General features: G+C 50.4%; 1 protein-coding gene across 1 annotated transcript in view; it reads right to left on the minus strand.

Annotated features, from left to right (window-relative positions):
* The window catches only part of LOC311361307 (receptor-type tyrosine-protein phosphatase mu-like), a gene marked incomplete at both ends in the record, with an annotated part of 86372 nt that overhangs the window by 10227 nt on the left and 63645 nt on the right, over positions 1-12500 (minus strand). The window contains 4 exons of the mRNA XM_084481479.1: positions 1969-2104; positions 2753-2907; positions 4514-4630; positions 8351-8448. Coding sequence (XP_084337605.1) covers positions 1969-2104; positions 2753-2907; positions 4514-4630; positions 8351-8448 — 506 coding nt within the window. The remainder of the gene's footprint in view (positions 1-1968; positions 2105-2752; positions 2908-4513; positions 4631-8350; positions 8449-12500) is intronic.

A 12500-nucleotide genomic window follows, 5' to 3' on the forward strand; every position in this document is an offset into this window, starting at 1 on the left:
CATCGCTGTCGTCCGTGTCCTGCCATAATAATATTATCCTGCCTCTGACAATCAAACGGGGGCAGTGAGTCTGTTGCCGGGGCACCCATGCCACCAATGAACCCCCCCGCACCCCCGCACCCCCCAGCCCCCCCCCCCCCCCACCCCCCACCCCGCCCCTCCCTCACTTGGCACTCTGACAGCTCCAGCTGACGGCTTGATGTGAATCCATTGTGAAGTGACATTTTCAGCTGACTCTGCCTTGTCACTTCAGAACAAATCCACAGGCGCAGGGGTCACCGATTTACACATCCAACGGAAGACCAACGTGCGATAAGGTTGACCTCACCCACCCCCCCCCCACCCCACACCCCCACACATGTAGCGTGGAGGGCGTGAACCCCCTGGCCCCGAAGGTGTGGGAGCGACCGGGCCCGACCAGACCAGACCTCTGCTCTGCCGATCGATGGACTTGCGATCGTATACTTTAAAGAACGACGACAACAACAAACAGCCCTGCACTGGGCCGGCGGCCATCTACCCATAAAAGGACAGAGGGGACGCAAGGAGAACCGCATCGCAGCTGGAGGGCAGAGGAGCCCTGCCAACCAAACAGCCTGGACACCTGCGAGGGAAATTGCAAACCCACACACACACACACACACACACACACACACACACACCCACACTCACAATGCACAACAGACACACACGCATGCACACACAGCCACACAACACACACACACACTCACAATGCATAACAGACACGCACGCGCAAACACAGCCGCATAACAGACACACAGGCATGCACACGCAGCCAAATAACACATATACACATGCACGCAGCCACACACACGTGCACAGAGCCACACAACACACACTCGCACAAACACACAGACACACGCACACGTAGCCAAATAACACACGCACATGCACACTCAGCCGCATAACACACACACACACACACTGCCACATAAGACAGACACGCGCACAAAGCCACATAGAACACACACACATAGCCACATAACACACACACACACACACACTCACACACACACACACACACACACACACACAGTCTGAAGGTCACTTGACTTTAGTGCAGACCGAGTCAGGAGGAACACGCCGACATTTGGTCTCCTGGCCGGGCGCGGTCCCGCTCCGCACGTCAGTGATGAAACATTCGGCCCATTAAGGCCAACGACGCTTGTGATCTAAACGGAGTTGGGGTGAAATGATGCATCCAGCGCGGCGTCACCGGGCGCTTCCAGATGGCGTGTGTTCAGGAAAAAGCGGCGTGCCCTTCCAGGGGGGCCTCGGGGAGAGGCCTCTCCCGCCCACGAGTCCTCCAGGACCGGGCTTTTTCTCCCTCGCGTTAAGGCGGGGTGTTTGCCAGGGGTTTCGGACCCCGCGTCGAGCCAGTGTGCCGTTCACATTTTATTTTTCGACGATAAATGACGCTGGCGAGTGAAAGGGTCAATGAGAATGTGATTATGGCACGGGGCCGCTGCGGAGCCGTGATAAAAGTCGAGGTACGAACACGCAGATCCGGAACTCTAAATGGAATAATCACCCGAGTGTTTTGGAGAGAAATGGATTGTTTGTAGTGCTGTCGGCTAAGTGCATTACGACCTCTCCGGTGACCTTAATCACAGCACCAATCAATCACTAACAACAGTGTTGTTTGAACGGAAGCCAAAGCGTGCCACGGCGGTCGGCCCTTCTCTACGAACAATCGTGTGCAGAATTACTCTGGGGTGTGAATCTTTTTCGGTATCTCACTATTTGATTTCAGGTTTGATTCTGGATTCAGAGCCGTTCCTGATTCAAAATCAGGTTCTCTCTTCAGTACATAGGGTGCTGATTTAAGGTACACATAGGTAAACCTAAGACAAAAGGGAAGAACCTCCCCCCAAAATACAGATTTTCAGAACTTACAGTTCAGAATCAAGGAAGATCAGATCAATTGCCCCCCAGCCCTTTAAATACCTCTGTCTGGACCATGTTGACTCTGCGTGAGCGTAGCTCCCTCACACAGTTGTAGATGTCCACCACGCCCTCTCTCTCAGCCATGTCCAGCATGATGTCAATCACGATGAAGCAGCCAGTCCGGCCCGCCCCCGCACTGTAGGGGGACCAATCGTAATCGAGGAGACAACATGAGCCTAGTTTCAGGTGTTTCACCACACAATGTTGAAAAAATGGGTGTGACGCATACTGTGTCATGAGCATATTTATCATAAGTTCATTCTATTCTAATTGAGTAAATGCAGATTTTCTGTCCCTATAATGCTGTGCTAGTGCACGTGTGTGCATGTGCCCTCTGCTTGTTGCCTAGTAACCAGGATTTTGGGGGTACAGCCTCCTATCTTTGGGATAACAGCTTTGACTTTGTGAAACTGGCACTGAAGCGGTTGTGCCAACAACCAAATGCAACTGTGTTTGGGATCCTGCGTTTAGTTTCTGAATAACCAAATCAAGTAATTCAACGTTATTTCAAAGAAAAAGCAGTAGAAATTACAGTAAAACACTCATCAGTAAAACAATTATTACAATTAATTAAAACAATTATGCCTTTTTTAATATAAGTTTAGTTTCCCTTCAACCTCACATCTAAATATATATATTTCTCTGTATGAGCACTCCTCTTCTGAAGTGCAAGGCACAGAAAATATCCTGGTACGTTCATTGAGATACTCCAGACCCCTTGCGTACAGGACGAGTTTGGGTATGCATGCGCTAATGGCTCCGGGCCCAGGCGGTGTGTACAGACCTGCAGTGGACCACCATGGGCCCGGCGTTGGTCATGGTCTTGGACTTGACCCTGCGGATGAAGCCCAGCAGCCCCGTGGCGTGGTAGGGCACCCCATGGTCCGGCCAGCCCGTGAAGTGGAACTGTCGTATCTCCCTGATCTCGTGAGCGCCTCTCTGTCGCAGACAACCAGAGGAGAGTGTAAAACATTCTCTATGTATAAATACACGCACACACACACACACACACACACACACACACACCACACACACACACACACACACATTCTTTAAGTATAAATGCATACACAGAGAAAAATCTAAGTTTTATCTATGTATATAAACACATACACACAGAAAGCTAAAAAGTATTCTCTATGTATGAAAACATACATACACTCAAAAAGGGCAGAGAGTATACAATATTATTTATGTATGAAAAGACACACACACACACAAACACAGAAAGAGCAGAAAAGGGTATGAAGTATTATCTATGTATGAACACACAAACGCACGGACACACACACACACACACACACACACACACACACACACACACACACTGCGAAAGACAAGAAGAGCTGGAGAGTTGGAGCTGGCTAGCTAGCATCTGGGTCAGTTATTTTTTTGGTATTTGGTGAATAAACATGGGTGATATGCGAGGTGGAGGTCAGAGCTTCCCTGTCACACACACATACACACACACACACACACACACACACACACACACACACACACCATGGGAAATGTATTGAATACAGATTGTGATTTAATGGATGGAATCAGGGAAGGGCTCAGGTTTCCATCATCTGCCAACCCGCTACCACACACACTCCATCAAGCTCCATAGTGTGTCTTTATTAGACGACATCATTATGTACACACCTATATTACTCATGTATGTTGTTTGTCCTTGCAGAGCTGCCCTATCCCTTCCCCTTGTGTGTTTGTCATTAAACCAGTTCAGTGATTTCCACTTTATTTCCAATAAGGGCAGGCAGTCAGATTATCATTTAGATAACTGAATTAAAGTTGGAAGGTGCAGTACATAAGACAAAGTGTTCATACACTGCCGTCAGTGGCATTGACAGAAAGCAGTTAAAGAAGCTAATGAGTTTGAAAATGTGTAAAAGATTTGAAACTCATTTGTAAACTTACAGAACGTGCTCCGCTGCTGACGGAGCCGTGTCCTAGTATCCCAGAACCAACAGCCTCCACCCTGCTACAAACAGCCTCCACCCAACAGCCTCCACCTAACAGCCTCCACCCTGCTACAAACAGCCTCCACCCAACAGCCTCCACCTAACAGCCTCCACCCTGCTACAAACAGCCTCCACCCAACAGCCTCCACCTAACAGCCTCCACCTAACGGCTTACACCTAACAACCTCCACCTAATGGCCTCCACCCTGCTACAAACAGCCTCCACCTAACAGCCTCCACCTAACGGCTTACACCTAACAACCTCCACCTAACGGCCTCCACCCTGCTACAAACAGCCTCCACCTAACAGCCTCCACCCTGCTACAAACAGCCTCCACCTAACAGCCTCCACTCTGCTACAAACAGCCTCCACCTAACAGCCTCCACCTAACAGCCTCCACCCTGCTACAAACAGCCTCCACCTAACAGCCTCCACCCTGCTACAAACAGCCTCCACCGAACGGCTTACAGCTTACAGCCTCCACCCTACACCTTACACCTAACACCGAAAATGCTAAACACATATTTATTTATATATCCTGATACTCAGCGGCGGGATGGGAAAGAGAGAGGTGTACCTTCTCCACGGCGAAGGTCCTGATGACGTACTCCGACAGCAGCTCCGTCTCGATCAGCGTCACCTTGATGTCCCGGTAGATCTCCGTGTCGTCGGGCCAGTACTTGCAGCACTTGACCTGAAGCACGAAAAAAACACACAACCAGACGACCACAGCATGACGTTTACGCTCAAGTATCTTTATGCATAGATTTTGTACGTAGTCTCCCTGTCTATGTAGACACACACACACATGCACACACACACACACACACACACACATACACATACACATACTCAACACTCACACATACATGGCAAGGCAACTTAACTATCTGGTTTCAACCCAAGAAGTAGATAACCAAGTTACGTTTTAAATCACAATCCGATTCATCAGATCTTTCTTTTTTTCTCAAACCCGCACTCAACATTGCTGTCACAAAACATTACCCTCCCTTCTGCAGCCAATATTCAGAGCTCCATGTCTCCATGGAGTCCTATTAGTTTCAGCCCCTGGTCAAGGAGTCGTGGCTGGAGAATGGGAATCCTACGTATCGACGGGGGGCGCCCGTCCCCCCCTGCACATTATTGCCTTTTCATTCGCACGTCGATAACCTGAGAATGAGTTTAAAGGCGCTGGGTGGCGTCTGCAGACTGTTAAGATAGAACAGGGCTCGTGAGCGGAGGCCTAATGCTGGCACCCTGGGGAACCGGGGACCAGCGTACGATTGCGCACCTCAAGTTCTCTCAGGCATGGGGTGGAAGACAAAATAGAGGAATGATCAACTGCTGTGATTTGATGAGGGAAAATAAAGACGATCTAATAATGATATGAAATGATAAACCGTTGGCTGTTTAAAAACAGATTTCCCCGAAGAAATCTAAAATGTCCCGCTGGAGAACTCCTGTGTATTAGGTATCGTCATCATCATCTCACACACACACACGGCGCGCGCACACACACAGCACGCACACACACACACACACACACACACACACACACACAGACAAAGACACACATACAATCCTCTCCTCACCCTTTCAATTAAACTGTTGATACTGAGGGCTTGGGCCAACATCATCTGAGATGGTGGCGGTGGAGGTGTGTGTGCGTGTGTGTGTGTGTGTGTGTATGTGTGTGTGTGTGTGTGTGTGTGTGTGTGTGTGTGTGTGTGTGTGTGTGTGTGTGTGTGTGTGTAAATCAGAGAAAAATGATGGTTTCTGATGACAAGGGTAAACCTGATCATCACAGTTGCTAAATTAAATTCTAATTTCCGTTGTTATTGTCTCTCTGTGAGCGTGTGTGCGTGTGTAAGAGTGTGTGTAAAAGTGTGCGTGTGTGTGTGCGTGTGTGTGTATGCTCTGATTGGGGAGTGAAACTAAATGAGATTTGGGCTTTGATGTGGAGGGGAGGGGAGCACAAGGGGGAGACTCCAGGTCCACACTCTATCCCATCATCACCACCCCCATGATGACTAATCCCTGATGGCAATCACAAATCCAGCATCCGCCTCCAGCCAGATTAAATTAGGCTGAAAGCCATTACCTTATTAGATCTAGCTCTAAATCAGGGGGGCCTCATTTTGGGAAAGGTGGCAGGAATTAGCTCATGGGTGAAGAGCACGGACGTACATACAAATGTAGCTTTATCTCCCCCGCAAATACTTGTCTGTGTGTGTGTGTGTGTGTGTGTGGGAGTGGGTGGGAGTGGTTTTCTGGTCTGGTTTGTTCCCCTACTATTACCTATTACCTTATGTGGACAATAAGGATATGGATATTCACACACACACACACACATACACACACACACACACACACACACACTGACCCCCCCCCCCCCACCCCCTGCCCCACCTCCCCCCCACACACATACACTGGACCCCCCCCCCCCCACCTCCCTGCCACACACACACACACACACACACCTTCCAAACCTAATCTATAGTACATCAAAGCCTGCTGACTGCCACTGATGTGCGTGAGCGCACGCGTGTGCGTGTCAGTGTGCGTGTCCGTGCACGGCTTGTGTGCCTTTTGCCAGGATTTCCCAGAGTTCACCGGCAGCCGAGCTGAGCAGATGGCCCGCGGCGGTGATATGACGGGCGGTGGTTTTTATGGAGGCTAGGTGGAAGTGGGTAAGGGGCAACTCCTCGCTTCCCCCCCCCCCATCAGTCCTCCCCCTCCTCTCCGCAGAGCCACGCTCTCTGTGACCGACTGTGTGCTCTGTGTGTCTCGCGGGCGCCATTGGACGGGGGTCATATAGCAGACAGATTGGAGGGGGAGGAGGAGGGGGAGGAAGACGAGGAGGAGGAGGAGGGCCCCACCGCCGTACCCCACCCAGCTATCACACATGGCGTGGGGGCACCTCTGCGGCTAAGCAGGTGTGGGGAAGGCAGAGGGCGTGGCCGCCCCCCCCCCCATCGCGGCCGGCACTACGGCAGAGCGGCGGTCCTAATGAGGTGCCTGGAGACATAGAGCACCGCGGGTTCATTAGCAGCTCCGCTACGTTCAAGACCTCGCTGCCGCCGCCGCCGCCGCCGCCGCCGCCACTGTCGCTACACCTGACACACTTGCTACCGCAAAGGTGTGACTGCGTGTGTGTCAGGGATTTACGCCGTGACGGCATGTGGGTTTGTGCGCGTGCATGTGTGTGTCAGTGCGTAAGACGGTACTTTGAGATCGCCGTCGCTGGCTGGTGCTGGCTGGGCAGCATGTGATGCAGGTGTGTGTGGCGTTTTAATGTTTAATGTGATGTGTGTTCTGATCCGGATCTAACCAGGAGCAACAGTGGGAGGTGAAGGAGGTTAGTAGGGGGGCGAACAAACAAGTTGTTCAAGAGGGGCGCAAGCTCTTTCTTCCCAGGCAAACACACATGCACAAACACACACACACACAGACACGCACGCAGTCGTTGAATAATGGCAGAAGTATGGGCCCGCGCATTAGCACCACCTACAAGATGAACTCCACACTAGATAACACCAGCCCTTCACACGCCAGAGGACAACATTAAGGAGTGGTTGTTTTAGGGCTGGTGGTGGTGGTGGTGGTGGTGTCTGGTGTGTGTTGGTGTGTGCATCCGTGCGCGTGTGGCTAGTTGTGTCTAATCTCTTGTTTCTGGAGTCGTAGTGACGGAACAGAAGTGGGGCGCCTGGATGGCTCCGTGGTAATGAAGGCCATCAATCAGCCTCTCCTCACGACTCACCCATCAGGGGGAGAGAGACAGGCAGAGGGGAGAGGGAGAGAGAGAGAGAGAGAGAGAGGCAAAGGGAGGGGGGAGACAGAAAGAGAGAGGCGGGGAGAGAGAGCGAGAGAGGCAAAGGGAGGCGGGGAGAGAGAGAGAGGCAAAGGGAGGGGGGAAGACAGAGAGAGAGAGGCGGGGAGAGAGAGAGAGGGAGGCAAAGGGAGGCGGGGAGAGAGAGAGAGAGGCAAAGGGAGGGGGGGAGACAGAGAGAATGAGGCAGGGAGAGAGAGAGGCGGGGAGAGAGCGAGAGAGGTGGGGAGAGGGAGAGAGAGGATTGAGGAGAGGAAGAGAAGGAGGGACAGGGAGATAGGGAGAGAAAAAGAGAGACAAAGAGAGGGAGAGAGCGAGAGAGAGAGCAAGTGAGAGAGATTTTCCTGAAAAGCAGGAACTATGGCTCAAGGAGTCCCCAGTAGCAGAGCACATGGGCGCACACACACACACACACACACGCATATGTATAAAGATCCATCTATATACTTTTTATAGCACACATACACACACACACACACAGACGATGCAGTTGTTCCAGTTTTGCCTTTTGATAGATGAGGCCGTCTGTGAACGTGTGACCTGGGAAGTGTAGTTAGAGGGAATGCCTGTGTGCCAGTAACTCACCCTGCCCACCTCCACCAGGTTGGTCACCATGACGATGGCCGCTGTGTTCTCCTGCCACACCATCCTCCAGAAGTCAAAGACTGTCTCCTGCATAGGGCCTGGGCGAGAGAGCGACAGAGAGAGAGGGCAGGGGACAGAACGAGAGAGAGCAAGAAGAGGGAGAGAGAAGGCAGGAGACAGAACCAGAGAGAGCAAGAAGAGGGAGAGAGAAACGGAGAGAGAAACACAGAGAGAGAAACAGAGAGAGAGAGAGAGAGAGAGAGAGAGAGAGAGAAAGAAAGGGAGAATGTTTTTTAGTTTTCCAATCTAGTTCTGAGCAGTTTTACAGGCACCGCCAACTCATATTAAATAATAATAAAAATAGAGCAATTAAAAGACACAGGGACATATTGCATGTGCTTGGCAGCACGTATGATTAGGAGCGCACTCATTTGTTGTGTGTGAATGCGCGCACGTGTGTGTCTGTGCTGCAAAGGATGTTGCTTGAGGTAATTACCAGTTATCCACTAATTTACTTTAGTTTTCCAACCCTGGCGTCGCTGAAAAGGTCCGGCGCATGTCAAAATAAATAAGCCGCAGCCCCTTCAGTCTTTTCCATATTTAAAACTCCACTGAGCAATAATTGTTAATTGATAGAATTTCAATTATTTTTCTGGTTAATTCAAATGATTAATATACATTTTAATGAACCGTCAAATGGAAAATGGAAAAAAGACCGACAAATTAATTAGTGAATGCAAATCCCAGTGCATCTTCCTCCATGAACCCAAATTACCTGAAGACACATTGCGAACGCACACGCACGCACTCGCGACATGTGCATGAGTGCCTGCACACACACACACACACACACACACACACACACACACACACACACACACACACACACACACACACACACCAGTGACATCATGAAACATCACAACTCCACTAATCTTTTCCATTTTTGAATAGTTTGTTGCAGCGGTAAACGCGCATTAATACATGTGTGGTAAATAACAAGGTTGTGTATCGACGGGTTGGTTTTCCATCAGAGCAGAGCTTGTTAAGCCAGCCTGAGGGAACTGACAGTGTCAGTGGGAGAAAAAAAGGGATTGGCTTTAAATGACAAGAGTGTCGCATATAATGCCTCCAGACCTATGATTTTTAATTACTGACATAAAAAAAGATGGATAGATAACAACTTCTATATGTTGACCCGATGGCGGCCATTACACTGTATCTGAAGCGGCAATAAACGTCTCCCTCTTCTTCAAACTGAATTGAAACAGAGTTGTAAATTAAATTTCGGCCTCTTCGCCTCCCAACCATCTCATCTCTTCCTCTAGTTCAGCAAGTGATGGGTCTCAATTTCAACAGGATCCAGGAAACACAATCTTCAATCTCCACCTTCTCCCCTGGCCTCTTCAATAGCTCCCCGAAATGATTGAGCCACCCACACCTCCTCTACTTCCCACGCACCCTGCACCCCCCCCCCACCTCCATACCATGTCTATCCTCCAATCTCCCCCCCCCCCCACCCTTCCATCGTTCCCACAACCATTGGGGGAGTGGGGGGGGACATGGCCCGTGAAGCTGTGACGGAGAAGATGGCTGGCTGGCCAGGACAGCTGGTGAGTAGGACTTCAGTAACACAATGCAACTTGGCAATCCATGTTCAAAAGAAAAAGAAAGGACATGCAAAGGGTGCCAAGCTTGAGATGGGAGAGTTGTGATCCAATATGCATGTAGGATGGAAAACAATAGGTGAAGGAGGAGATGTTTTTGTAAATTGGAGCATGTGTGTTCCCGGGAAAACAGGGAAGTTATGTATGTGGGTGCGATCAAAACAAGATTGTCCCAGTAAAAAATAGCTTTATACATCTGCATTAATTCAATTCTGATTAGTTCACACATAACGCTGTATCATACCACAACAAAATGTAACACAATGAAACACTGTATTACAACAGAGCGGAACATAACAAGACATAACGATACATTGTAACAAAACTTTCCAAAAAACACAACATAGCACAACATAACATCATAACATAACAACACACCGAAACGTTACATACCACCATACGTAACATATCAACATAACATAACGTCACACGACGCAACATTGCGCAACATAACAAAACATAGCATACCACAAGGTATGGCACTAAAGGCCTCTCAAAGGGGCCTTCCAACAGCCCCAAAGGGCCTGGGCTGTGATTGGAGGCGGCGGTTAAGCGATTCAACCTCATTGTGCACCGCGTGGCCCGTGTGGAGCTCAGTCGGTGGAGTGGAGGCCCTTGAGGAGAGCCGAACAGCACTCGGAGCCCCGGCATCCAGCTGTCAGAAGCTAATAGCAATGCCGCCGCCACTGCAGACGCTGTGCATCGGGACTTGGCCTGTTCCTCCTCACAAGTGAGGACTGTGACAGCTGTGAGATATTCCCCAGCCGGCGACATCCACCAAAACGCCTTGGAAGTGGTACGCATGCATGCACACCAACCAAACGCACGGCGAGATTCACACAGGCACACACAGGCTCACAGGTGCGTGCGCACACACACACACACACACACACACACACACACACACACACACACAAATAGACAAACAAACACACAGACATGCACACAAACACTAACATAAACAGACACCCTATGGGTGGTTTTTCCACTGTATTACTACCAGTGTTTTTTGAATTAATTACATTTTTGATACATTGCTGCTGCCACTGCTGCTGACATAAGCAAATAGGAACATGTTGTAAAGGATATATAATGATTATGAAATTGATCCGAATGCTACCGTGTCAGATTCCCATCAAAATCTGATAGAGCAATTTGGGGTTGCTCAGGCCAGAAAAACAATAATATATTGCCAGTGGTGAATTAATCAAAACGCCAGACAGCTGTTTTCTGAATCACTGCAACATCTCCCTTTTTTACTCATCTAAATAAATGCACGTGCCCACCAGAATGTTAGAGTAGTTTCTTCTGTGACAAGAGTAAATAGACCTCTGGGATATATCTTTGTTGAGTAAAAATACTAATCTAAAACTCCTTATACACATATACACACACACGCACATGCACACACACATACAGACACACACACACGAATACATGCATGCAAGCATGCACACGCACGCACACACCCTTCAGCACAGAGACCTGACATCCTCTCATTAATATTACATGCAGCAGACTTCGCCAAATAGACACTGATCATTGACTCACTTCCCCCCCCCCCCCCCCCCCTCTCTCTCTCTCTCTCTGTCTAGCTCTCTCTCCCTCTCTTTCCACCATCCTCTCTATACCTCCCGGTGTGTTTGAAGACCCTTACCTGGAAATTATAAAAAGTAGCATGCTGATGGTGACATTTGCCAATTGGATGTGATGAGGGTGTGCGTGCGTGCCGTGAGTGCGTGCATGTGTGTGTGCGTGTGTGTGTGTGCACGTGCATGCATGTGTGTGTGTGGTAGACAGGCACCGGTGACTTTAGGAGGAGGATTTGAAGAGGGTCTTGATGAAATTGAGTCACCTCCGTGTGTCATATGAATATTTTGCGACACGGGGGGGGGGGGGGTGGGGGGGGCCCTCAATGAGATATCCGCCGGAACCTGTTCTAGGAGGAGTAGGGAGGGAGAAGGAGGGGGGGAGAGGGGAGGAGGAGGAAGAGGAGGGGGAAGATGGGGGGAGGAGGTGGGGGGGGGGGGGGGGGGGGGGGTGAGAAGGAAGAGGGGGGGAGGAGGAGGAAGAGAGGGGAGGAAGGGAATGGGAGAGGAGGGGGCGTCTCTCTCTCTCTCTCTCTCTCTCTCTCTCTCGGCTCACCAGGTGAGCTACGCCGGGACCGGGCCAATGATATAGAGACGCATAATGAGACTGATGGTGTGCGCCGGGGTCCCCGGGTGGAGCCGGGAGTGACCTAGATAATGAGGAGCAGCACACCCGCCCGGGTCCCGTCTCCACCCAAAAGGAACACACTGACAGCTGTTCTGCCTCCGTCTCGCCTCCAACCGCCACGGAGCGGAGGGGATTCCTTCACACGCGCCGCCCGCCACTCCTCAGCAGCCACTGATCAGCACCGCTGGAGCCCGGGCGGGGGAGTTCGGGCGAGCAGCCCTCTCTCTCTCTCTCCCGACTCCCCACTACACCTGGAGTGTTTTTTT

The sequence above is a fragment of the Micromesistius poutassou genome, assembly GCF_964030765.1.
Source record: "Micromesistius poutassou genome assembly, chromosome: 16".
Classification (NCBI taxonomy): Eukaryota; Metazoa; Chordata; class Actinopteri; order Gadiformes; family Gadidae; genus Micromesistius; species Micromesistius poutassou.